The 27,605-nt window shown below is 42.9% G+C and overlaps 1 protein-coding gene across 6 annotated transcripts; it reads left to right on the top strand.

Moving 5' to 3' along the window:
* Positions 1-27,605, top strand: ptpn6 (protein tyrosine phosphatase non-receptor type 6). 6 transcript variants are annotated; one of them, XM_048261851.1, is made up of 17 exons: positions 1,236-1,392; positions 1,957-2,050; positions 2,929-2,960; positions 3,487-3,609; positions 5,760-5,954; positions 14,554-14,740; positions 17,299-17,415; positions 17,676-17,810; positions 18,052-18,148; positions 18,380-18,459; positions 18,625-18,771; positions 19,502-19,633; positions 21,119-21,273; positions 23,760-23,827; positions 24,270-24,421; positions 26,314-26,381; positions 27,076-27,605. In XM_048261851.1, exons 3-17 carry the CDS (start codon positions 2,953-2,955, stop codon positions 27,176-27,178), a joined length of 1,767 nt encoding a protein of 588 aa, XP_048117808.1. In that variant the 5' UTR covers positions 1,236-1,392; positions 1,957-2,050; positions 2,929-2,952; the 3' UTR covers positions 27,179-27,605. The 6 variants fall into 6 exon arrangements, with proteins under 6 accessions (XP_048117812.1, XP_048117808.1, XP_048117809.1 ...); XM_048261850.1 differs by lacking the exon at positions 1,236-1,392 and adding an exon at positions 1,552-1,682; XM_048261855.1 differs by lacking the exons at positions 1,236-1,392; positions 1,957-2,050 and adding an exon at positions 1-189.

Genomic DNA, 27,605 nt, shown 5'->3' with positions numbered 1-27,605 from the left:
ACATACACACACAAGTGGAATTTCTACAGGCACTGCCCTCCATAGGAGAAAACCGCAGACACGCACACACTCACTACAGTCTCTGTTCAAACAGGCTGCCGCTGGATTAGTAGACGTGTGTGCACAGGTGTGTGTGTGTTGAGTGTTTGAGGATTACGAAGAGGAGGTGGCTGACTGTACAGTGATTGGGTGAGTATTAAACGATGCATTCCCTGTCTGTCTCTTTGACATCTCTGTGTGTGTGTGTGTGTGTGTGTGTGTGTGTGTGTGTGTGTGTGTGTGTGCGTGTGTGCGCATACTTAAAGAGTAACAACTGTGCCGAGAGGAATTTTGGGGTCAGGCTAGGAGTCTGACTGTGTACACACAGTGAGGTGAAGCACACACTAATCCCGGCGCAGTGAGCTGCCTGCAACAACAGCGGCGCTCGGGGAGCAGTGAGGGGTTAGGTGCCTTGCTCAAGGGCACTTCAGTCGTGCCTACTGGTCGGGGTTCGAATCCGCAAACCTCCGGGTTGCAAGTCCGAAGCGCTAACCAGTAGGCCCGGCTGCCCCCTTGTGGACATCCACAGAACTGACTCTGGGTCAGCTATCAAAAGTAGTTTTGTATTAAGTTATCTGCCCTTAAACTTCTACACCTCTGATCTTGGGCAGCTATGTAGTTGGTTTGCGCATGTTTCCATATTATGTTGCCACTCAATCTTATATCTAACTGAAGCTATTGATTTTGTATAGTTTGTTTTTGACCCGTAACAGTGTCTAAGAAGCTATCTGTGTGAGTAGAATATGGTGAATATCATGTTCATATCATCTTTAATATAACAACAGATGGATGACTATATATATATATATTGGGATTGGGATATATATATATCCATCCATCTGTTATTATAAACATTTATTATTGTAACATTTCAGAAAAAGAATTGTATTGTTGTTTGCATGTCTGCATGCTGTTTCAGGGTTTAATGGTATAGAGCTGTTCTTATGGTAGTTTGCTTTGCATATAGTCAAATGTGTCAGTTTGATCATGGTAACAACGTGTCGTCAACATTTGCAATTCAAAGAGCTCCCTTTCACCCCATTTTGGTATCATATTTTATTCTCTGTCATCTGTGCAGATGAGAATATTACGTAATAATCTTACTTTGAGCGACGACAGGACACACGATATATCTATTCTGTGCCTTCCTTCTTTTCAAGTGTCACTTCCTCATGCTGAAAGTCTGACAGTGCAGTGAATTGTGGGAGATGTAGTCTTAGCCCAGTCCAGCTTGGCACCTTGCGCCTTCTGGGTGTGTGTATGCATCTCTGATTGATCTCCAGCGTGCCACTGAGGGTTCCTGTCTAGGCTTCTGTTGGCGGAGTTTACCCCTCTGACCCTTCAGCGAATCGGGTGGGTCTGTGCAGTTTGTTTATGTGTGTGTGTGTGTGTGTGTGTGTGTGTGTGTGTGTGTGTGTGTGTGTGTGTGTGTGTGTGTGTGAGTGCGACCAATGAGGAAGTGTCAGGTTGAACTTTGAGCCGTGGCTGCTAATGGAGGATCATGTCTAACTGCCCCTGACTGAGGGGAAGAGAGAGTGCGAGAGGTGCAGATAGAGTCGGGTGCACACAACACAAGCCTGAGAGAGAAAGAGAGAGAGAAAGATAAAGAGAAAAGGGGAAAGGAGGAATTGAAAAGAAACGAGGTAAAGCAGGACTCTGAGGTTCTGTTTTTTTTTTTTGGTTTGCCAGTGTCATTTTATTTCCTTTGGTGTCAGCAGCATTATGCAAACTCTGAAGTTCCCCTACTGAAGCAGTGCGAGGGACACTAGTACTCCATCGTTACACTTCTCACACTGATCTCTTCCTCTCTGTTTTACACTGCCTGTGTGTGTGTGTGTGTGTGTGTCCTCCCTCTGTGTGGATAGTCTTTACAGGTTTTGCATGAGTTTTTTTTTTTGTTTTGCACTTTTTCCCCAGTGGTTGCGTGTGACACAGAGGTTGGAGGGCGGATTTGTTGGTGTTGTTTTTGATTCTGGAGACAGGGAACCTGGAGAACACACCCGTCAGAGAGGTAACGGACAGAGCAGTACGGAACCATACGGAACCGTACAGAACTGTACAAGAAGTACAGCAGGAACAGTAGAACAGTAGAAGAGGTCAGCCTGGTCTGTATCCCCATCTTCTCTGAGTGTCACTCAGAGACACCAGGGGACAAGCATGTGTGTGTGTGTGTGTGTGTGTGTGTGTGTGTTTAGCCTCCTGCTCCCTTTGAGGCAGCCTCAATTGTTGGCCTCGCAGCTTTCGCTGTTTTATCAGAGGCAACTGAAAGGAAGGAAGACATTTGACACAGAGAAAGAGTGCACGAGAGAGAGAGAAAGAGAGAGAGAGACCGACAGAGGAAGAGAGAGGAAGGGAGGGAGGGAGGGAGGGAGGGAGGGAGGGAGGGGTTCAGACGTATAAAGACGAGCAGGGAGATCACTTCTTGTTCTCAGAAGAGCTAAAAAGAGTAAGTGCGTTTGTGTGTGTGTGTGTGTGTGTCTCTCTTTTTCCACCAGCTGTGCTCACCTTTGAAAAGAGAGACAGGGTAAAGGACAGGTGTCTGGCTAGAAAGAGGAAGAGAGTGCTTTTAGGATTGGCTTGCAGGAGCTTCTGACCTTCATAGGTAGGAGGTTTGGGTGTGCAGTGTGTGAGATGAGCGCAGAGATTGTGTGTGTGAGGTTGGGTCGGCTCGGGGTTACTTTTACAGTAAGGGGGCTGAGCGTGGGGGGTTTGGGGGTGCTATCAGAAGTCTTGTGTGTGTGTGTGTGTGTGTGTGTGTGTGTGTGTGTGTGTGTGTGTGTGTGTGTGCACAGTATGACTGACAGCATGTGCTTAATGCTTGTGCCACTTCTTTTGATGTGTTTGTGTTGCTTGTGTTTTAGCTCACTTGAGTTATTTTCTCACCTTCAGGTGTAAAGTCTGCAAAAGAGAAAGATGGTTCGGTAAGTTGAGTGATATTTTCAGTTTTCCCATGTTGCAGATAAAACTCCATGTGCACCGGTGTCATCTCACCGTACTTGCAGCTTTTTTGTGACTGCATAGTTACGTCGGCACAAAACGAGTATGAATGACAGAGAGCGAGAGTATTGGGGGTGTGTGTGTGTGTGTGTGTGTGTGTGTGTGTGTGTGTGTGTGTGTGTGTGTGTGTGTGTGTGTGTGTGTGTGTGTGTACATGTGAATATAAAATAGTTATATAAAGCCCTTGATCTGTTTTGAGTCTATGTACTTGTGGTGTAGTGTGAGTTTATCAGTACATGGCATTGTGGTAACACAAAAAGTCTTATTCATTCTGTGTCTGATGAGCATAAAAGATGTTAAGTAGGTAAGAAGAGTAGGTAGAAGTCAAAATCCATGCTGCATCAACTATGTGTGAGTGTTCATGTGTTCATGTGTGTGTGTGTGTGTGTGTGTATGTGTGTGTGTGTGTGTGTGTGTGTGTGTGTGTGTGTGTGTGTGTGTGTTTTACAGGTGGTTCCATAGAGATTTGTCAGGTATAGACGCAGAGACAGTCCTAAAGACGAGGGGGGTGCATGGCAGCTTTCTGGCGAGACCCAGCAAAAAGAACCAGGGAGATTTCTCCCTTTCTGTCAGGTATTGACCACACACACACACACACACACACACACACACACACACACACACACACACACACACACACACACACACACACACATTCAATCACATCAATCACTGTTGGTTTTTTTTACATCATAGCTATTTGATAATATGACAAATAGAAGGTACATTATATACTATTAACATCTACTCACCCTGCTGAAGTGTCGGCGTAGGTTTAATAACAGACATCTCATTATCTATGAGTGGGTGATTGACGTAATAAGAATATTCTTGGCTAAATAACAAGCCCTATTTCCAGTTCAGTTGCTGGACCATGTTTCTATCCCGAAGCGCCTGCATTAGTTCTTTAGTGCTTACCTGCTGTGGCAGCACTGTGCATCCCAGTGTAGAGTGAATTTATGATATAGTAAAGGTCACTGTAATGACCGAGGATCCTGATTACCATTGTGGTTTATTTGTCCAGTTTAGTTAGTTACATTGGTGTTATTGGTGTTAGCTGTTTTGTCTCAATTGGGAAATTGTGAGCAGTGTGCGGTAAGTTGTCAGAAGTGTGTGTGTGTGTGTGTGTGTGTGTGTGTGTGTGTGTGTGTGTGTTTATTATTACTAAATGCTAGCTGAGGCAGTAACTGTGCACCAATGTGTGTTTGTAAATTAATTAAATTATCTCTGCAACTTTGCATTTGCATAACTAGTGTTATGTATTTCACTTAAACAAAAGGACAGACTTTATTCCTTATGTTGTCAATATGATATAGTGAAGAGTTCATTTGCAAAACCAGATATATACAATTTTACGATCTGCGGTTGGGTTGTTTTGATAAAGTAAAAATAAATCCACTGATATATATATGATTTGTTGAAAAATCAATTGGGACAATTTGAGGAATTGGAAGAGAAATGGAGGATGTCGGTTTTGTTTGTTGTGGGGGACAGTTTTAGTGTGCTATTTAATACAACTTGTCAGTTTCATTACTGTACTGCCCGTACGTCATTATGTCAATTGAAATAGGTTGCATATAAAAACTAAACTGAAATCAACTCCAGCCTAAGGGTGTGTGTGATAATCCGTAAAATAGTAGTAATGCCTTAACTGTTGTGACCTTCATCTGATAATGTCCAAGAGACTGTGAGTAATGTGAATGATTGCACCTGCTTTACACATTGAGTTATGGTTATTATGGTTATGTTTATTGTATTTAACAGATGCTCTTTTCCAAAGCAACGTACAGAATATGTAATATGTATCTTACAATAGTTAAAATTAACAGTAAACAGTTTTGATGCTGCAGTTGAAGCGTTTGCGTGTGTGTGTGTGTGTGTGTGTGCGTTTGCGTGTGTGTGTGTGTGTGTGCGTGTGTGTGTGTGTGTGCGTGCGTGTGTGTGCGTGTGTGTGTGTGTGTGTGTGTGTGTGTGTGTGTGTGTGTGTGTGTGTGTGTGTGTGTGTGTGTGTGTGTGTGTGTGTGTGTGCGTGTGTGTTAGTGTGTGTTAGTGTGTGTGTGGCATGTGTGTGTGTGATGATGGGGATGGAAAAAGTAAGGTGTGTCATCATCAATTGCACATTGCAGCTCTGAGCTGAGAGAGGGGGGGGGTCACAGAGTAGGATGCTGACCTCACACACCATACACACTACACCACGTTTACACTGAAACACACACACACACACACACACACACACACACACACGCACACACACACACACCAACACACACACATACACAGCCTGAGGTTGAGGCACAGGCTTACATAGACATCCTTCACTTTTCAATCTTTCCAGCTCCAACAGCTTTTAGATTTTATAAAATTAAATTAGATTTGCTCTACATCACTTACATTAGATTTGCTCTACATCAATTACATTAAGTAATGTATATATATAGGAATAGCACATTCCACCTTAATAACGCTTGGTGAAAATTAATATTTCAAAGGATTTACAAAGCAAATTTCTTTTTTAGTCTTCTATTTGCAAAGTTATCTTTTCCTGGCCTAAAAACAAATCAAATACATAGATATATGTACATGTTTGCTTCTGACGAATAGAATGTTGCCTAGTATTTTATAAAGTATTATATTTTAAAAGTATAAAATTATTAGGAATATTTTATAAATATTTTATTTTCTAAAATCTATTCATGTTTGCATGTGGTGACTATCTGGTCCAGGGTTGGGGAATCAGTGACTCATATTCGGATCCAGAACACAGGGGACTTCTATGACCTGTATGGAGGGGAAAAGTTTGCCACGCTCTCCGAGCTGGTGGACTACTACACGGCCGACAACGGCATTCTGCAGGACAAGGACGGCACCATCATCGAGCTCAAATATCCGCTGAACAGCTCTGACCCGACATCCGAGAGGTGAGCACTCGCCTCCTCCTCCAAACCCTGACTCTTTGTCTTTGGGTCAAAAGTCATGGTCCTGGGTGTGCATTCTTTCTGGATGCAGGCTCTATTTTTCATATGGCAAAATATGTTTTAAGCGTTATGCTGAGATTGCTGACTTATTGAGATCCATTGGTAATATGCAATATTTGGTAACTGCATTAATGGAGTCTTGGACGCATAAACTAGAGTGATGAACAGGATCTATATTAAGATATGTAACTGTTACACATACACAAGCCATACACACACATCCACACCCACACAATCGGAGGGTGTGTTTAGAAATGCTGTTATAATTATGGGTGATTTGAATCTCTTCTGGTTCATACATCTATAAGAAATATTAGCCAGAGGCAGTTTAACCCTTAAAGGTGTGACGGGAATGTTGGGAAATGAACATTCTAAAGAATATCTGGGTTCATTGAATTCAACATAGAATTTTAGAACCTTCAATTGTTGCGGAACTTAGAATGTTCAAAAACCTACACCTTTAAGGGTTAAAGTGGTCTGTCCAGTTTTTATAAGTCACACTGTGTTTCCTGATCCTTCTGATGTGAACGGACTGGGTGCACTTTCCATGGCCTCTGAAGTTGTGGCAACAATAATGGTTATGTGCACAGTGCAACCCTGGTACGCCAAGAAGTCAACAAACGTGTAGGCTGTTCAGCAGCCTCATGTCAGATGCTTGTTCACCCAGCGAGCTTACTGTACCCACACTGTGACATGAGCTGTGGCCACTTTTAAAACTGTGGTTGGATGAAAATAAACAGCTGAGTGTAGACATTATTTGGCTGTGAAATGGTCTGCTCCAGCCGCGGGAGGGACAGCTCGGGTCAGATGCTCTTAACATAGTCCCTTCAGACGGTTGTGCGTGTGGTCAGTGGAGCCCCACCTGTGGTGGATACATGTGGTCATACAGCTTTTATGATGCTCATTTATGGTCATTTTGTACTGTGATGTAAAAAGCCTGTCTGTGTCTATTGGCTTAGCCATGTCCCACTTATTAAAACACTACAGGAGTGGCTACAGGAGTCTTTTTCTGTCATTACATTACATTTAGCAGAATGAGTCATGCATTCAGACCTACTCAAGATGCAGATTAGATTTAGCAGGCACCCTTGTCTTTAAACGCAGGCAGAAGTGTGTGTGTGTGTGTGTGTGTGTGTGTGTGTGTGTGTGTGTGTGTGTGTGTGTGTGTGTGTGTGCAGGCACTCTAGTCTTTAAACGCACAAGAGTTGCTTGGAAGTAGGAACCTCATAGAGAGTCAATTTAACTGTGATTAGAATAATTACCTGTATCTGTGTGTGTGTGTATGTGAGACTACTGTTCCAACGCCAGTCTACCCTCTGACCAACACTAGGCCCAACAATACACCTGTCTTGGCTGGCATCATTTAAATAGAGAATTATCCGATATTTTGTGTGTGTGTGTGTGTGTGAGAGAGAGAGAGTGTGAGTACAGTATGAGTGAAATAACCCCAGAGAAGCCATTTCTAATCTCCCCAAGTCCCCTATCTCATGCCCCCCACACACACACACACAGACACACACACCCCTCCTTCTTTCAGTTGCTTGACTTCCCTTCTTCTTGCGGTTGGAAACTTTAGTTTTGACACATTTGCAAACAGTGACCAGAGCATCCTTGCCTTCCTCTCTCTCACACTCTCTCATGTTCTCGCTCTCCTAACCTCCTTATCACTGTTCTTGGTGTAGTTCTTCGCCTTTTTGCTGACACAAACCATAATTTGCTTGTGTGCGAGCACACACACACGCACACACACACACACACACACACACACACACATGCACATGCACACGCAGACACATCCATGCACACACACAGAAATACACACACACACACACACACACACACACACACACACACACACACACACACACACACACACACACACACACACACACACACACACACACACTTTCTCTTGGTCAGCTGGTCTAGCTTCCTCTGACCTCAAGCATGTTTTTGAGAGCACTGACCCAGGGCGAGCTTCATGAGGTCCAATCTCTGTTTGTCCACTGTTCAGTTCTGGAGTCCAGTCTGTTCTCTCACAGAGGATAATGAGAATATTGGTCATCGCCATCAGTCTCTGTTCTCTCACAGAGGATAATGAGAACATTGGTCATCGCCATCATAGGATAATGAGAACATTGGTCATCGCCATCACGATTTTACAGAGGATAATGATAACATTGGTCATCGCCATCAGGATTTTTACCACTGCTTGGTTGAATTTTCTATTGTGATGCGGTGTTTGGAACGCCAATTCATTTTCTGTTAATTGCACACCTGAAGTAGCTCCAGTTTTTATGAAGTTTACATGAACTGTCACGTTGCATCAGAGCTATAAATAAGCGATCTGACAGACGTTCAGAGCATAGCAACATTTTAGCATATGACTAAGGTGGATTTTAGCTCATTTACATATAGGCAGAACCTTAGTACAGTATACAGTATGCCCACTTGACGACGAGAGAGATAGAACAAACGACTGGCCATTGCAACCATCTATTAAGAACTAGCAACGTTTGTCCTGCAAGTTGAGAAATAAGTTATGTGGCGGATTATAACAGCAAATGAACACAACGCAAGTGGCAGCAGTGGAATAGGTGGAATAATGGACTTCACGGTGTTCGGTAATCAAGAAAAATAATGCACTTATGAGGTGTAATGCATTATCACCTTGAACATTATTTTTCTTGATAACCGAACCCCATGTCGTCCATTATCACTTACCTATACCTGCCTGTACAAGGCAGCTCAACAGGTTCTGCAGAGTCTACAGGTTACCTCTGTCCACTCACACGGAACAGATCTAAAGGGTCTACAGGTTACCTCTGTCCACTCACACGGAACAGATCTAAAGGGTCTATAGGTTACCTCTGTCCACCCACACGGAACAGATCTAAAGGGTCTACAGGTTACCTCTGTCCACTCACATGGAACAGATCTAAAGGGTCTACAGATTACCTGTCCACTCACACGGAACAGATCTAAAGGGTCTATACTGTAGGTTACCTCTGTCCACCCACACGGAACAGATCTAAAGGGTCTACAGATTACCTGTCCACCCACACGGAACAGATCTAAAGGGTCTACAGATTACCTGTCCACCCACACGGAACAGATCTAAAGGGTCTACAGATTACCTGTCCACTCACACGGAACAGATCTAAAGGGTCTACAGATTACCTGTCCACCCACACGGAACAGATCTAAAGGGTCTATACTGTAGGTTACCTCTGTCCACCCACACGGAACAGATCTAAAGGGTCTATACTGTCGGTTACCTCTGTCCACTCACACGGAACAGATCTAAAGGGTCTACAGGTTACCTCTGTCCACCCACACGGAACAGATCTAAAGGGTCTATACTGTAGGTTACCTCTGTCCACTCACACGGCCTGTTTCCTTCCCATCTCCATCTGCCTCCACGTCTCCACTGTGGAATGCAGCTGTGGTTTCCACCTGGTCTGCTTGCTGAAGGCCTCTGCTTACCTCTGGCCCTGCTTGCTGAAGGCCTCTGCTTACCTCTGGCCCTGCTTGCTGAAGGCCTCTGCTTACCCCTGGCCCTGCATACCAAGCTTCTGTGCATGAATCTCCACTCTGCTAATGATGTGTCTCATAGTGTATGTTGAGTGGCAGTCTATTTACCTGTAATTACAGTATACCAACAAATATCATCCACTCTACTGTGGAGTGCTGGCTATGTACTTTTCCCCCATTTTTACTTACTGACAGTCTTGTATGTGCCCTAGAGTGATCTATAGGGAGCAAGTGTGTTCCATGTCTGACATATACAGTATGTATCAGCTTGTTATCAGCAGTCGAATTGCTCTCGACTCTATCTGCCTCTTCCGCCTCTCTGTTTCTCTACTAGGCTAGTCTTAGGGAGATACCCAACCCCCTTCCCCTTTATGCATCAATGGGCTTGCCATGTAGATAGACAAGATAATACCCTGTGCTTGCTACAGACAGAAAGAGATCAAAGCCATGTTTCACGTTCTCAACTTAGAAGGCAGTTGATAGATTATATGCAGAAAATACAAATGCAACAGAAAAGTCTGATAATGCTGATTCTGACTGACTCGAGTAGAGACCCTGGATCAGATGGGCCAGATCAGCTAGTATGAATGCGAAAATTAACGCAGGTGTGGGAACCCTGAAATCCAGTGTCGGTGCAATGGGGAAAAATTACCGTCGGACAACATATTGAGTATCGTGGTGTATCAATACTTTTTTGGACAAGTGTATCTTGGTCACTTCTGTCAGTGAAAATAGCTCCCATATTGACTTGTACCAGGGGTGTCACTAGACTTAGAATTGCACTGAGGGCATTCTCCCACGTAAGAAAATTGTGTATTTTAATTGTGTAGTTTAAATGCATCAATCTGGTGCAATTTGAAAAGATATTCAGAGGTTAGACTTGCTTATTTTTAATCTATGGATGGAAATATTTCTGCTGTAGCCTAAGCTGAATTTTAACTGTTTTTAAAGTTTTTTTTTAAAGTATGATTTGTTTTCTCTTCATATTTATTTTGCATAATATCACTAGGAAGAATGCTAGTAGAGATATAGGCCTATATTCTTGTTTGTTTTGGTGGGGTTTTCTGGAATCTGGCAATATAAGAACCATGATGGTGGGATACTCTATGGCTAAACAATTTACAAAAATGTATGTAGGCTACTGAAATTAAATAGTTTACATTTGGGCCCAAAGTTGGAGACCATACTAGACTAGAAGTTTGTTGCAATTTCAAACCCGGATTACTCGGGAACCTATTATTGTACAGAGGCATGCTTTATATCTTCATATTTGGTAAGGCCTGCTGTTTATTGCCTGCGGTTTGCCATGTGTTAAGTAAGTGATAATGTATAGAACGCTGGTCATTATTGAGAAATGAAGTCCCGACAGGACGAACCGGACTTGCTTTGCCCTGAAGGGACTTATTTTCCAAATACTGACTGGCGTTCTATACATTATCCCGCTTATTATACGGCTACTTGCCAAAACGAAGAAATAAACTCCACAATATGTCTCTTTACATTTATTTGTTACTGTTTGTAACCGTTGTGGCTTTTGCTGAGAAACAAATAGTTTGCAACACACGCTGAACTTGAATCAAACGTTCTTTAGAACACAGCTGATCAACCGTCTGCATTCACTTTTGAATGAAAATCTGTTGCCATTGACAGCGGTCATTATCTAGAGATCCTTAGACGAAAATAATGAGCGGTAGAACTTTGGGAAATCCCATTCAAGTCAATGGAGCGTTCTACCTCCATTGTGAAGAGCCGTATAATAAGTGAAAAGTTTCTGAGATATTTCACCAAAAGGAATGAGTGTGCAGAGCTGTGTGCAGATTTCAGATTAAATTCCATTCAAGTTCAATGTTAATTTTCTCGTGAACCATTTATCAGAGCAACTTGGCGCTAATGTCATTTGAAAGATTTAGATTCCGCTCGTTCATGTGATAGTGTGAGTGATATCTGTGTGAGGAGTAGCCTACTCCCTGCCTTACTTTTGACCTTAAAATCTTTCTATAATTAAGTAGTTTTTAAGTAGAAATGTACATAGATTAAGGGTCGAATAAGGATTTTCTCCTCTGTCCTTTGGCCTACTGAATTTATCCCTTACTTTTTTAATTTCCCCTTAATTACATGTACCCCCCTTAATCAAGGAATCCCTGAATTAACACCTTCAAATAAAATGAAGATATACTTAAGTTATCCTTAATTACCCCCAACAAATAAAGGGAACCCCTGACTTGACACCTTAAATCGCCTTCTTCAAGCGCTTCTTATGCATTATGGTTTGTATAATATTGTTTTATTTCCGTTAGGCTGTTTATTAATTTGACATTATTGTTTATTATTGATATTCTCCTCAATATAGTCTTACCATGTCATTGTCCATTATATTATTGATAGAATGAACACTATTGTTTATTATTGCTGTTTCCCTCATTTTCATCACTTATTTTATTAGGATATTTATTAGGCTATATTATTAGTTGCACATCAACACAGTGGGTGCACATTGTTGTCATAAGGTTAATTGACATTGTTGTTTATTATTGCTATTCTCCTTATTATAGCTTGACCAACATTCTAATCTGTTCCCTGTTATATTTGAAATATTATGTTGTTTTTGTATTAGATTAAGGGGTCACACCTTAAAATGGCATTTAAGTTAAAATGAAGTGCCTGTTTAACAAATTAAGGACCACTTCATTTAAATTAAGTGGTTTTGGTATGATTTCAGGAGTAATTTAAAGTAACTTTGAGTACATTCCGTTTGCTAGTGAGACAGGAGACTCATGCGAACCTAACGTAGGGAAGGGACAACAGGGGGGATAATGGGTGTTTGTGAAGGGGGTGATATTACATTTTTATTTGTTGAACACTGTGATTTTTGAGGTGAGGCAGGCTGCAATTTGACGTTATATGCTTTATCGCTGGTATGAATGAATCTATTTATTTATTAATTTAGCCTATCTAAGGTGCCGGTGCGTTCTGGACCGTTACACCCCACTTTAACTCCTGGCCTATATGCGTTTTCATTCTTGTCCCTGTGGTAAAACAATGATTTTGATTCTATTTATTTATGGTACAACATTGGAACTTTGTACACTGAATGCCCGTACACTGAGCTACTTTCACATAGATGTTCTAATAGCTAGCTACCTCACATACCATTTTAATCCTATGAAAAACAGTAACATCTTCAAGCCCATTATATGTGGAGAGCTCAAATATTGGCACATTAATAAAATAGAGTATGTTAAGAAAAAATAATGATTGATACCAAAAGCATACAAAATAAGTTCACACTATCCTTAATGTCATTGTTTTTGCACTTTTTCCAAATCTAGGGCCTTGTAGAAAATTAATCAGCATGCTTACAAACAAAGTTTGGGCTGCCTAAGAATAATACTTTTCATTATATTAATGCCCAAACATTGCTTCCTAGATAATGTAATTTTCAGGCTGTAAAACTGAAGTAATTTCAAGGGCGGGAAATAATATGAAGACATTCGGATTTGAACAGAAATATTTTACAGGCCTTTGTTTTGGGACCCATTCTTGATATAGACACGGTTTGGACAAAATCTGGGATGGTACAGCAACAACCTTATCTGATTTGACACGGAATTACCCACTTACTTACTTCTAAGTACTACTAAAAAAAAAATTAGAGCTTGTTGCTATGATGCATATGTGTATGTGTATGTGTATGTGTATGTGTATGTGTATGTGTATGTGTATGTGTATGTGTATGTATTCATGGCTAGCAACAGCAATGTGCATGTGTAGGTGTATGGGTGGTAGCTGTGATGTGTCCTCTCTGTCATGAATGTGTTTGGCTGTTAACTGTAATGTATGTGTATGTACTGTATGTTTGCTTGTTTTCTTGAGTGTATGTGTGTGCGTGCATTGTGCATGCGTGTGTGTGTGTGTGTGTGTGTGTGTGTGTGTGTGTATGTGTGTGTGTGTGTGCACATGTGCAAGTGCATTTGTGTGTGTGTGTGTGTGTGTGTGTGTGTGTGTGTGTGTGTGTGTGTGTGTGTGTGTGTGTGTGTGTGTTTGTTTGTGTATGGCCATGTGGTTCATGTGAAGTTGACATGAGTGGGTGTTGAGAAAACCCTGCATATATATGAGGAGATGCCTGTCACAGGCCCATGCTAGGCTACCAAAGGAAGCTCCAGAAAGAGTTAGTTTAGTGTATTTCTCTTTCTGAAAGGGAGCAACACGACAAGAGCTAAAAATAGGCCTCAGTCATGTCTCGAGTAGAGAAATCTTGTCATCAGAATTTTCCGACCGCAATACAGGAAGACCAGATGAAGAAATCGAGAACTGAACCTAAAATGATACCAGGGTGCTGTGAGCACACACGTAGAGAGGATAGACTGCACACATAAACACACACATAAACACACACACACACATTCACACCATATGCTATATTAGCAACCATTAATCCCTGAGTGTGATTGTGAATGGTGTCCTTTCATGTGGTAACATTTTATTTATAGGTTGTGGTTTAACCTGATGATCTGTTTTATATACCGGATATTCACGTATGACCTGGTTGTACATCGTGGGAATTATTTATATTAAGCTTATTATTATTTGCATTTCAACAAAGCTTATTAAGCTTATTATTATTTCAACAAAACAGCCATGACACAGCGCCCGGCACTAAACCACTCGTTGCTTTTCCATTACTGTTACCTCGCAGGCGCGACACAAGTTCATTGTGTGTGTGTGTGTGAGTGTGTGTGTGTGTGTGTGTGTGTGTGTGTGTGTGTGTGTGTGTGTGTGTGTGTGTGTGTGTGTGTGTGTGTGTGTGTGTGTGTGTGTGTGTGTGTGTGTGTGTGTGTGTGTGTGTGTGTGTGTGTGTGTGTGTGTGTGTGTGTCAGGGAGAGAGAGCATGATCTCCAGCATCTGTGCTAGCTTTGGCCCCAAGACAGCTGCAAGTAAGGAGAGTGAGTGATGTACAGTACAACTCGTGTGCTAATGTGGTGCCTCTCTCTGTCTGACCATGTGACAGGTGGTACCACGGTCACCTGTCGGGCCTCAACGCAGAGAAGCTCTTGAGGGAGAGGGACGAATCTGGGACCTTTCTGGTGCGTGAGTCGCTGTCCAAACCTGGAGACTTCGTCCTGTCTGCACTTACAGACGAGCCAGCAAAAAGTGGAAGCGGGAAGAGGGTTTCTCACATCAAGATTATGTGTCAGGTCTGTATGTGTGTGTATGTGTGTGTGTGTGTGTGTGTGTGTGTGTGTGTGTGTGTGTGTGTGTGTGTGTGTGTGTGTGTGTGTGTGTGAGAGAGAGAGAGAGAGTGAAAGACAGAGAGCTATTGAGAGAGACATTAAGAGAAAGTGTGTGTGTGTTTCAGAAGAAGAGGAAGAGAAATTTGAGAAATAATTCTTACTTGAAAGAGCAGGATGCTAAAAATACAGGACTGGTTGAGCACTGCCTATCAGGGAGCTCCCACGTGCAGTATAGTCTTATACAAGAGTGTCAGTCACTCTTGGAAAAAAGAATCAGAATCTGCTAACAATATAATAAATGTTAAGTTAAAGAAAGGGAATATAAGAGATAAGCGATATAAGAGAATTGTGACTGTGTGCTAAAGTGTGTTAGACTAGGAAAAGTAGTATTTTCCTAATTATGCACTTTATATTGCCCACATGCATAAACAAGTTTGTAACAGCAAATGAACTGTACGCTAATGTCCATCAGCCCAAAAGAATGGTGCATTAGCGAGAGGGTTAGAGTATGGGTTAGCATGAGGCATGTAGCAATCTTTGGCTCTCTCTTTTATCTTGATACTGCTGTTTCCTCTTTAGAGGTCAGTGCGTAGGATTTTTGTGTGTTTATGTTAGCTTACAATGAGCCCTTCATTATGTATATAGCGAGTGGGTTCTCTTCCACGAAGGTCACCATGGAGTTATTACGCTGCCATTTTTGTACAGAGGCCTAGAATGGACAAACCAAACAATTTGCTTTAGAGAGGGCCTTGATGGCTACTATAGGTTCTTATAGTCCCCCCACTCGGTGGCCATCTTGGTAACGCACTTCGGGCAGTTATCGGGCAGCTATTATCCTATTCAAGTGAATGGGGATACATACAGGAAGGGGCGTGATATGTGTAGACTACTTCCATATTGGCGTTACAAACTAACCCAATGCATTTCTGTGGAGGATTCTTTGAGTGCTGTGTCTCCTCATTAGAAAGTCTCTGAAAGAATATTTGAAATTGGAGGAAAATTTATTTGGTGCAATTCAGCAATCTTGCCACTAGATGTCACTAAATCTTACACAGCGCACCTTTAAGAGGTGCCTTCTGACTCACCAGGGCAGAAGAGCTGAGAAGTGATTGCATGGGTTAATAAAGAAAGGGAGTTTCGCTTCCAGGAATGATCCAGGCAGTGGAGTAGGGTCAGCTTCCCATTTTTCGCTCACTCAGGCTTGTGCAAAACATCCGCTGCACTGCCCACTCAGGCCCCACAGCTGCTCTGGCAAAGCCGTGTCAGATTGACAATCTTCTGAGAGAAGTCTGACATTTATGGCTACACACAGCCTGACAGGAAGTCCCGGCAAGTGCCTTTTAGTGCCACGTGGCTGACAAAATGGTTGCTGTTCATGTCAGAAGAGAAGTCACTGTGCCTCCCCTGATTAATTTTCCTTGTTTGTGGTGAAATATCCTTTAGTATTACAAGTCAGTGGCATGTAGGGACGCCATTGTAATCTCACCAAACAGTGGCCCCTATTCTAAGATCTTCCTCTTAAAAGCTTAGTTCTGGCTGTTTCTGAGTGGATTGGCCCAAACCGAACCAGAGGAATGGAGTCCATTGTAAGGCGATCCCATGTTAATACAATGGTGCTCATTCAGTATAACCTCAGGGCAGCATCAAGCAAATCGTATGATAATGTGTGTGGGGGAGCAGCGACACCGTTTTACCAGTTCTTTACGTCTGTTTCTGCAGCTGTTTAATGTGTTTGTGTGAAGTTGTGTTGGAGTTGTTTATGTGTATGTCTATGTGTCTGTCTCAACTCTCACAGATTTTATTTGGTATTCTGTACACACACTTACACACACACACACACACACACACACACACACACACACACACACACACACACACACACACACACACACACACACACACACACACACACACTAGTTAATTTGAGGCAGATTGTTCTTCAGATTTTCTGCCTTTGTCAATCCCAGCTGTAAGGGTACTGGACCTGAATGCGGTCTATTGTATTGCTTAGGAATTTAGGGTCAAAAGATTAGGTGTATATCTTCTGCTGCGTAAGTAAGTCGTATCAGGCGAGGAGTCTAAAGTTCACTCTTATGAACCAATAATCCAATTCACAATAATCACACGCGCATGAGCAAGTGTATACACAAACACATTATGTCCACAAACGAGCCGCTGTTGTTTGTCTGTTGTTTGATGTATTGGATGTATGGAAAAATAAAACTGACATATGTTTATCAGTTTATCATTGCATTTGTTATGTCATATGAATGAAATAGTGACTTCCACTGTTAGCATAGTGGGTATTAGTTATGGTGTTATTTTATGTAAAGGGTGATACTAAATTACTCGTGTAAGAGATTGTGCTAAAGTTCACAGAAAGACACAGAATTAACATTACATTTGTATGATTAATACAGATTTAAGGAGGGCATCTTTAATGCCAAATTGTTAAAGGTTGCCTTTGTTATTCTTTGTGTCCACTGAAAATGTTTCCTCCATCTTGGCCTCCATGTGTTCAGAATGACCGGTACACAATAGGTGGCACGGACATGTTTGACTCTCTGACTGACCTGGTGGAACACTTCAAGAAGAAGGGCATTGAGGAGGTGTCAGGAGCCTGGGTACACCTCAGACAGGTGAGTCCCTGATTACCCAGTGTGACAGTGTACTGTCATAACTGCCATAGTAACCTCAGACTAACAAGGATACCCTTGGGTATTTCCTCTGTCTGGACATTTCTGTCTGTCTGTCTGTCTGTCTGTCTGTCTGTCTGTCTGTCTGTCTGTCTGTCTATGTATATTCAGATTATTGATGATTGAATGATTGATGTTTTTAAATACATGTTTGTAAAAAGGTTCGATCTGTCCTCTCTCCTCTGTGTCTCTCTGTGGATCAGCCCTACTACTCCACCAGAGTGAACGCAGCCAACATCGACAACAGAGTGAGGCTGCTGGAGGTGACGGCTGAAGGGGAGTCCCAGGATGCTGGCGCAGACAAGAAGATCAAAGCGGGATTCTGGGAAGAGTTTGACGTAGGTTTCACATGCCGGTGTGCCATTCCCCAAGCCTGGCCTGGAAATCCACATCCACATCTCTCTCTCTCTCTCTCTCTCTCTCTCTCTCTCTATCTCTCTCTGTTTCACACCTATGACATAGCCATTTTTTATCTTTATTTAGCAACATCTTCAGTTCATCCCTCTCTCTCTCTCTGTTTCTTGTAAATACAGTATGTATTTCTCTTTATGTCTCCTTATGTCTCTCTTCCTCGCCCAGGCCCTGCAGAAGCTGGAGGCCAAGGCCAAGAGGAGCCGTGATGAGGGGATGAGGCTGGAGAACAAGAGCAAGAACCGCTACAAGAACATCCTCCCCTGTGAGTGCTGATGCTTGCCTACTTCCTGTGTTCCTTTAGCGCTGTTTTTGACATTTATTCACATGTATTAGTCTAAAGTCACTAATCTGAATCTCTCTTGTTTTGTCTGCTTCCCACATCCCACACAAACACACACATACACGCACACATACAAATAACAAATACATGCACACACACACACATTCACCCCCACACACACACACACACACACACACACACACACATACACAGTCGATGAGACCCGGGTGATTTTACAAACAGGTGACCCCAACATCGTGGGCTCGGATTACATCAACGCCAATTATGTACTGGTCAGTCTACACACTACCATACATGCACTCACACACGCACACACACACAGATTACCTCAATGCCAAATATGTAATGGTCACATTGAACACAGTACTACTCATGTTTTGCTTAAATACTAACATGAGCTGATGCTGCTGTCTGCCTTTGCTTCTGCATGTGGATAGAACAAACTGCATGAGCCTGGAGATCAGAAGGCCTACATCGCTTGCCAGGGGTGCCTGCTCACCACCGTCAACGACTTCTGGCAGATGGTGTGGCAGGAGAACTCACGGGTCATCGTCATGACAACCAGGGAGGTTGAGAAGGGACGGGTAAGTGTGCTTGAGTGAAATCACACATGGGCCAGATTACTTGTTCAGAAACGTCCCAAAATATAATAATTACTAGCCTGACGTAGCCAAACTCAATTCTAGTCAGAATATGAGTCTGATACTGCTCCATTGGGACGTAATTATGTCCCTCGAACAGGTGGTCAATCAGAGATTTCAAACGAACGAGGGAACAACACGTTGTTTTCCCTTGATGAAAGTGAAACCATGAGTTTTCCCACATCTCGACTTTGGCCAAAGTTTTCAGAAATAATGGTTTTCAGTGATAATTTGCATTTTCCATATGGGGTCTTAGAAGCTCCTTCTAGCCACTGCATTTTTGTTGCAAACATAATCAACCTACAAGCATGCTCAGATGACGTGATAGACTTGTTAGGCAGTGTTGCTCACCTGTCCATCATCGTAAAGCCCGATTTGATTTATCCGCCAGATTTGGCGGTGCCAGACCGAACTTCCCGACCTCAAATGTTGTGGGCGGGACTAAGTTCGGCTGGCACCCAGGCTAAATAATTACTATATGGCTACAAAATTTAACATGGCTGCTGTTTTCAAACTGATATAACTTAGTCTGGATATATAATACTCAGATTCAAACTAGTCAGTCTTTACGATCTCTGGCATTATTTATCAGTGTTGCTAAAGCAACTGCAAAACACTGCACATAAGTGTATACAGGCTACTGCAATTGCTGTGTGCTGATCTCCCCTTACAGAACAAGTGTGTTCCCTACTGGCCTGACAATGGGACCAGCAAGGAGGCTGGGGCGTACCTATTGACGTCCATCTCAGAGAGAGACGCCACCGACTACAAGATCCGCATCATAGAGATTGCACCTCAGGACGGGGTAAGCTAGGCCATGTCTCTGCACAGCACACATACAGTACCCCCCCTTCTTCTCTCTCTCACTCACTCACACACACACACACACACAGACAAACAGACACACACACACACACACACACACACACACACACACACACACACACACACACACACACACACACACACACACACACACACACTGACAAACAGACAGAGACACGCACACACACTCATATTCACAGAGAGAGACACACACACACACACGGCTAAATACATGCACATGCAACTTGTGGCACCTTGAAACAAAACATTTATAAAACACACATGCAGAGAGAGAGAGAGAGAGAGAGAGAGAGAGAGAGAGAGAGAGAGAGATAATCCAGTGGTGTATGTTAGTGAAGTCTCTGCTGCTACTCTGCTCCCCTCAGAGAGATTTACACTCTAAGCTTCTCAACTGAGGCAGCCTTACAGCAGGAATGCTCTCATGCCCACTACTTTACTCAGCAGCACACACAGGTCATTACTCTGGACAGCTGCTCTTTATTGTGCTAGCATAATATTACATAAAATCATCTCATATCCTATATCACATCATATCATATCAGATATAATATCATACCATATCATATTTCAGTATAGTCATGATTATTGCTGCGGAAGCATGGTGTGTCTCCTAATAGCATCATGGTCTGTCTGTGTGTGTGTGTGTGTGTGTGTGAAATGTTTCTGTCGAACACCATTAAAATAGACATGTGCTCATTCCGGGTGATGCTTCATAAATCACAGCACGTGTAAAACAGTGGCTGCTGTCTATCCACCACGTTCTTTACTCAGTAATTGTAATCCATGTCCCCCTGGTCTGCCTGGTCTGCCTTGGCTTTGACCTCCTCCTCCTCCTTCTTATGCCAGGATACGCCAGAGCCATAATGACCATATTCACAAAGGCCTGGAGATAGATGACCATATCCAGTTAGGGCCATTAATATGACATAATCAATATCAGTTCTTAAAGTGAATAGCAATTATATTGATTGATTTCATTTCATTTCTGGTGATCATCTTCCTCAATAGTTCACTCATATTGATCACATTTTTTTCTTCTTTCCTAAACAGATATATAAAAAAAAATGGGCTTGTAAATTGATAGATTTTGTGTTGAATAAAAATCCTGTGTTGAAGTACTGTATTGTTTTCCTCTTGTAAGCTAATAAAACATCAATTCTCATCAGAAGCTGTAGACTTTAACCTTGTAGACGTATCACTGCTAGTCATTGTCAGTTGAACTGTCACAGTCCAGGAGGAGGAGTCTTTATAGACCCTTTCAACAATAAAAACAAAAACAATGCTTGAACGTTCTATTTGGTTCCCAATCTACTTCCTCTGCATTAAGATAACATATGGAATGTTAAAAAGGAAGTCTTGTGGGGCCAACTATGATGCTGATAATGGAACTCTCTTGAAAGGGTCTATTCTGAAAGGTTTTTTATCTGCGTCCTGCTCTGTCCAGTCGGAGCACGCGCGGACCATCTGGCAGTACCAGTACCTGAGCTGGCCAGACCACGGGGTGCCCCAGGAGCCAGGAGGCGTGCTCAGCTTCCTCACACAGGTCAACGGCAAACAGAGCGACTTCCCCGGCGCTGGACCAATGATCGTTCACTGCAGGTACACACAGATCTGCCCCAACGCTGGGCCGCCCGTGGTTGTCCACTAGAGTTTACACACAGATTTGCCCCAACGCCGGGACCGTGGTTGTCCACTAGAGTTTACACACAGATTTGCCCCAACGCTGGGCCGCCCATGGTTGTCCACTGCAGGTACACACAGATTTGCCCCAACACCGGGACCGTGGTTGTCCACTGCAGGTACACACAGATCTGCCCCAATGCCAGGCCCATGGTTGTCCACTAGAGTTTACACAAATGTAACTTTCAATAGTCTCCTATTGTTACCAGTGCTACACAAGCTAGTATATCCTATCTTAACACCATGGTGATTAATATAGACTATTCATAGATTTTTTCTTTGCTTTCATATTATCTTTGACAGTTCCAGTTTGACACTGTGCACCTGTACAGTGTAACCTTTCTACTGTATCTCACTCTTTCATTTGGTAGGTTACATCTCCATACTCTCTTTGAGGTGACTGTCATACTCCATCGACTAACTAGACTATATTTATTTATTTTCATTTTCTAACATACTTTCTTTATTGTGATAGGCTCACTTTGATACACTTAGGACTTATGGGCAGTAATACACTATGGACTTATTCAACTGTGTGACTTCCATAGTATTATTTATCAATTCTACCCACCTTCTTCTCAGAAGGCTCCAGAGACTCAACACTCCAACAATAGAAGGAGGCTCAACACTCCAACAATAGAACCATTTAATGGCTATTAAAACTACAGTGGTACAAGAATTGGGCAATAACCTCTGACGTTATCGAACACTTTCTGAATCGTTCTAATTCAGTAGCCAATGTCATGGTCCACCTTACTGTGATCACAGAATTCATAGTTTACCCCCCTTTTTTTTACCACTGCATGCCTGAATGTTTGTCCTACTGGAGAGCAATCAAGGAAGATTAAGACTCTTGGTAAATGCAGATTATGTGAAAATTGAGGAAACATTTCATGGATATTAATACTCTTAGTGAATGCATGCAAAGAGCAGAATATTGCATGGAAATGAACACTCTTGGTGAATGTGGGGATTTGAATGGGGATTTGAGGGACTAGTCTGTGGACGTTAAGACTATTGAGATGTCCAGGGGGGGCTGAGGAAGACAGGTTTTCCTCCCCACTGCACAGCCCAGTACTACAGCACTTACAGTAACAGTCAATACGCACAGGCACTAACACTACTTAGAACACACACACAGGCACTAACACTTCTTACAACACACACACAGGTACTAACACTACTTACAACACACACCACTTCACTCTGCTTCCTCTTCGCATGGCTTTTCACACACACGCACACACACACACACACACTCTCTCACACACACAGACACACACACTAAGGGCACTGGAGAGACACTGTTAAAGTCATGACAGCCACTTTACATAGCTATGCAGGTATTACTGGCAACAATCTATCTAGTCTTCTTAGGCCCCACACTGGCCTACTTATACACCCATATAACCTGCATGAGACCCAGTGCACGGCCTAATTATACACCCATATAACCTGCATGAGACCCAGTGCACGGCCCATCGGTGGATGACAAGGCCATCTTGTCAGGGGAATGTTTTAGACTTTCATGAAGGAGCGGTATTTAGTCATGGCTGTCTCACAGTAGAGGTCATTGTCCTTCAGGTCGGAGCCCTCGCCGGCTTATCCCCAGCTCACACGGCCTCCTCTTCTCTCCTCTAAGGATGAGGGCCGATCACAGAGAGCAGAATACAACAGAGAACAGAACAGCATGCAACAGCTACGTAGTTATGAGGAAGAAAAAAAGGCCACTGAAACGAATGAGCTTGATTTTCCTGCTGTACCCATGAGCAGCGCAACTTAAAGGGACACCAGGCAACGTTTTATTACTCATCTTCCTAAGTCGGTATATGGTTAAATGACTTGTTACAGGGCGAATGAAGACTCTCTTGTCCGCCCCTACTGCCTGTAGGAAGAATGTCCCGCTTGCAAGTTCAGTGTATCGTACCTGCCGACCGAAACAGGGTCAGTTTACATCCTGCATCCACAGCACAGAGGCAGGCTAACGAAACGCTAGCAATTGTTGCAAACGTGTGTATAATGGCAGAGCTGGCGAAAAAGCAACAATAATCCTTGATGGAAGATTCAAAGAAAAGGAAAAGAGCTTCAGACAGAGCGAGGGGGAGTTTCATAGAGAAAAAGCATCAGGCTTGCCTGGTGTCCCTTTAAAATAACCCAAATGCACCACATTACTGTAGATTCTGATGCAACATGGATCTCAGAGGAATAGTGGCATGGAGGTTCACACTCTCTCTCTTTTAGATGACCCCGGCCACCGCTAATGTGCTGTAGTGACGCTGCCTTAATGAACCATATGAAAAGCAATGAGTCGTAAAATTAAAAGCAGGTGTAAAATAAAAGTTGATTTGTACCGTGCTGTTTCAGTCATTAAAATCAGTGTGTGTGTGTGTGTTTTTTCTCTTTAGTGCTGGCATCGGGCGCACTGGCACCATCATAGTAATCGACATATTGATTGATATCATAGACACTAAAGGTAAGCATTCCCATGGGCCTCCTGCTGTACAGAGGGCTTCTGACTGGTACGGGGCAGCTTACTGTTGAAGGCAAACATTATGGACATTAATTATTAATGGCTATCTGCTAAACATCTGGAGGGCCAGTCATTAAAAGATCACTAACTGTATTGACATAACAGGCTTGAGTGCATTATATAGTGCAGTATAACATACTCTGTGTGTGTGTGTGTGTGCGCGCGCGCGTGTGCGCGCGCGCTTGTGTGTGTGTGTGTGTGTGTGTGTGTGTGTGTGTGTGTGTGTGTGTGTGTGTGTGTGTGTGTCTGTGTCTGTGTCTGTGTCTGTGCATGTATGTGTGTGAATGTATGTGGTGTTTGTGTGTGTGTGTGTGTGTGTGTGTGTGTGTGTGTGTGTGTGTGTGTGTGTGTGTACATGCGTGTGGGGTGTGTGTTTGTGTGGCAGGGCTGGATTGTGACATCGACATCCAGAAGTGTATCCAGATGGTGCGTGAGCAGCGATCAGGCATGGTGCAGACTGAGGCCCAGTACAAGTTCATCTACCTGGCTGTGAGCCACTACATCGAGGCCACCAAGACCAAGATGCAGGCCTGCCAGGTGAGCAACACTGGGCTGTTCACCTGTTCAGCTGTGGCAAACAAACAAAGCTGCTTCCACAAGCAAGTCACTAAATACCTGCAAAAAATGAAAGCCAGCTTTAATAACACAAGCTCATTGAATATAATCTACATTGGCAAAATAGAGCTGTTAGCCAACTAGCTAGCTTTCATCACAAAACATATGTTAGGCACATCCGCTAGCTAGTTATCTTGCTACAGTAGTTTTGCACAAAGCTCAATAATGCCTCTTAATAATTGGGAAAGTGGTGAGACTCTGCAGAATGGCTGTGTTGGGGGTTTGTCAAAAGGTCTCCCAGATGAGACTTGACAGGCAGAGGTGTTTTGGGCCATGGGGAGTGAGTTTGGGGGGGGGGGGGCAAGGAGGTGAGTATTAGGGAGTGAGTTTGGGGGGGGGCAAGGAGGTGAGTATTAGGGAGTGGGAACACACATGAAACAAAAGGGGCGGGGGGGGGTAAAAGAAATCGGCTTTGACAGTGGAGGCGGGCTCTACTGAGCCTGAGTGGGGGGTGTTGATTGGCAGGGGGAGGGGGCTGGGAAGGTGCACACCTCAGAGCAGCCTGCTTCAGGCCGCGGAGCTGGAGCCTTCCCTGCTGCGAAGGTGTCGTTGGGTTTTATGGAAATATATGCTTTAGTTTATATATCTTTTATATATCTTTTATGTAGTATCTTAATTCTGTGTAATATCATTGTTTTGTGAAACTGAATTCTGTAGTATGTTCAGTGTGTGGGAAAGGAAGACTGGTTTAAGTGTGGGAAGAGCAGACCTGGTAGAAAATGTCATAAATAAGGGTTGGTGTCAGAAAATGTAAGCAAAACCTAAAGAATGTATGAATAACAGGATGAGAGGGCAAATGTGGAGTACCATATATTACTTGGTCAGCTATCTGTAAACAGGTGGTGGGAAAGCCAAAGTGTGTGCTGTCTGGGATGACTTGAAGGGGTATAAAGGCTGGACAACAGCCAGAGGATGTTAACTTACTTGCTTGCTTCACTAACCAATGCTCCAGAGTGCATTAAAGCCATCATCTGCAGTATACATCCACGGTGTGCTGACTTCTTTTGAGTTTGTTTTATTTAACTTCAATTTGACACCACAAAGGAACACTCGCGTGCATGTGCAGAGTACTGTGGTTCTCAGATCTGCTTTGCCCCAGAGTGCAATTTAACCAGCAAATTTGGATAATCCACATAAGCCTGACCAGCAGAGGTGCAGGTGGCAGGATTTTTTCCCCACTGAACTGTCTGTGGGTCCTGGTCACTTGTTACTCAGGGTAAAGTTTAGAAATTGATAACACTTTTCAGAAATTGAGAGTCACTTTTCCATTTATCAACCTCTCCCCCCAAACAGTTTGTGTTCTTTCCAAGACATTTCTTTTGTTATTCCGTACATGCGTTGTTTTTAACACATCTCTGTGTCTAGATAGGGACCACACAGTTTGTGTTGTTTCCAACACATTCGTTTAAGTGTATAAGTGTATTCGTTTAAGTGTATAAGTCGTAACTTCTGTTGCCTATGGCCTGTTGGCAAATGTAGATGGTTACCTGGAAAGGGACATGAGTCTCACCTTATCAGCCATGAATGGAGAGAGAGAGAGGGGGATGTTAAGAACGTGTGAGAGAGTGTCCATGATTTACCATGGCTGACCGCAGCTTTTCTCCAGGAAATCCTGCTACCAGAAAATCCATTTCAGTGTATCGCTTTTGTGTTTTATATCTTTCTTTTTGGCCCACTAGCCACATTCTTAGTACTTATCAGAAAGTGAGTGTGAATGAGTATTCTTCCCTCAATCTCATCTGTCTGTGTGTGTGTGTGTGTGTGTGTGTGTGTGTGTGTGTGTGTGTGTGTGTGTGTGTGTGTGTGTGTCACAGGAGACAGAAACGGAGTATGGGAACCTAAAGCCCCAGCAGCACGCCAAGGCCAGCCGGAAGGTCTCCAAGTGAGTCCAGGCAACACACACACACACACACACACACACACACACACACATACACATCTGTAACTGGCTTTTGCCTTCCCCCCAAAAATCACAGTCCCTCTTAACAGTTTGTAACACCAGAGGTCAAGATGTGGTGTTGCACTGAATTTGTTAAATGTGGATTCAGATGAATAGCTCCAAATGGTGAAATTATGCAACATGTAATTGAGAAATACCATAAGTAGCCTGTGCTGTGGGCCCAACATTCTTACTGTAATTCTCTAGAAAAAAACCTGCTTGCCTCTGCCTAGCTAGCTTTTGAGAGGAATATTCTGCAGAGCGATATCTCTGACAATGTTAAGAATACAGGTAGGAACACAGAAAGAAGGTATACTGTCTCTCTTCCCATATCCCCCAGAGGTAGTGCACACACACACACACACACACACACACACACACACACACACACACACACTTCTTTTGAAACCTCTTACTGCATCAAATGGCTTTCATGATGCCATTTCATTTCAAAGGCAGAGTGAAATGACAGCCGGCATTTCCCACGGCTGCAACCAAACTGTCACATGAGAGTTAAGGTCATTCTGAAATCAATCAAGCCGTCTGTTTGATAATAGCTTGATAATGGTTTTCTCTGCTGTGCCATTTGTTCTATATTTTGACATTCAGCCAACTAACTGTTACTTTATTTTGTCAGGAGTAAAGAAGAAGTTTATGAGAACCTTGGGGCAAAGGGCAAGAAAGATGTCAAGAAGCAGAAATCCGAAGAAAAGAAGAGCGGATCAGTGAGAAAAAGATAAAAAAAAAAAAAAAAAGAAAGAAAAAATGTACAAAAATGTTCTAATCAATTGGACTGATAATGATGATGATGATAATGATGATGACAACAACAACAGTGTCTAAAAAAAGTTTCCAAAGGTTTGAGGCAGAAATCTGTCATTACATGAATATCCTGCCAATAGCCAAGAGTAGGATGTCCAGGCTGAATGTCCGCTACATCTGGGCAAGAGCTGTCTCAGCCCCTATTAGTGTGGGAAATTATGGTACACACAATTTCATTGTGAATTAATTTATAGATATTTCAATATTTTGTTTTGCTTTTCACCTTTTCATGGCTTTTTGTAAAAGAATATACATTGTGTGTGCTCAATTGGCGATGCAATTGATCAATGAAAAATCCTTGTAATACTGATTTAAAGCAGAAAAATAAACAAATGTTTCATGTAA

Source organism: Alosa alosa, chromosome 13 (assembly GCF_017589495.1).
Source record: "Alosa alosa isolate M-15738 ecotype Scorff River chromosome 13, AALO_Geno_1.1, whole genome shotgun sequence".
NCBI lineage: Eukaryota > Metazoa > Chordata > Actinopteri > Clupeiformes > Clupeidae > Alosa > Alosa alosa.
The sequence above is the reverse complement of the archived record's forward strand: the minus strand, read 5'-3'. Positions and strand labels throughout refer to the sequence as shown.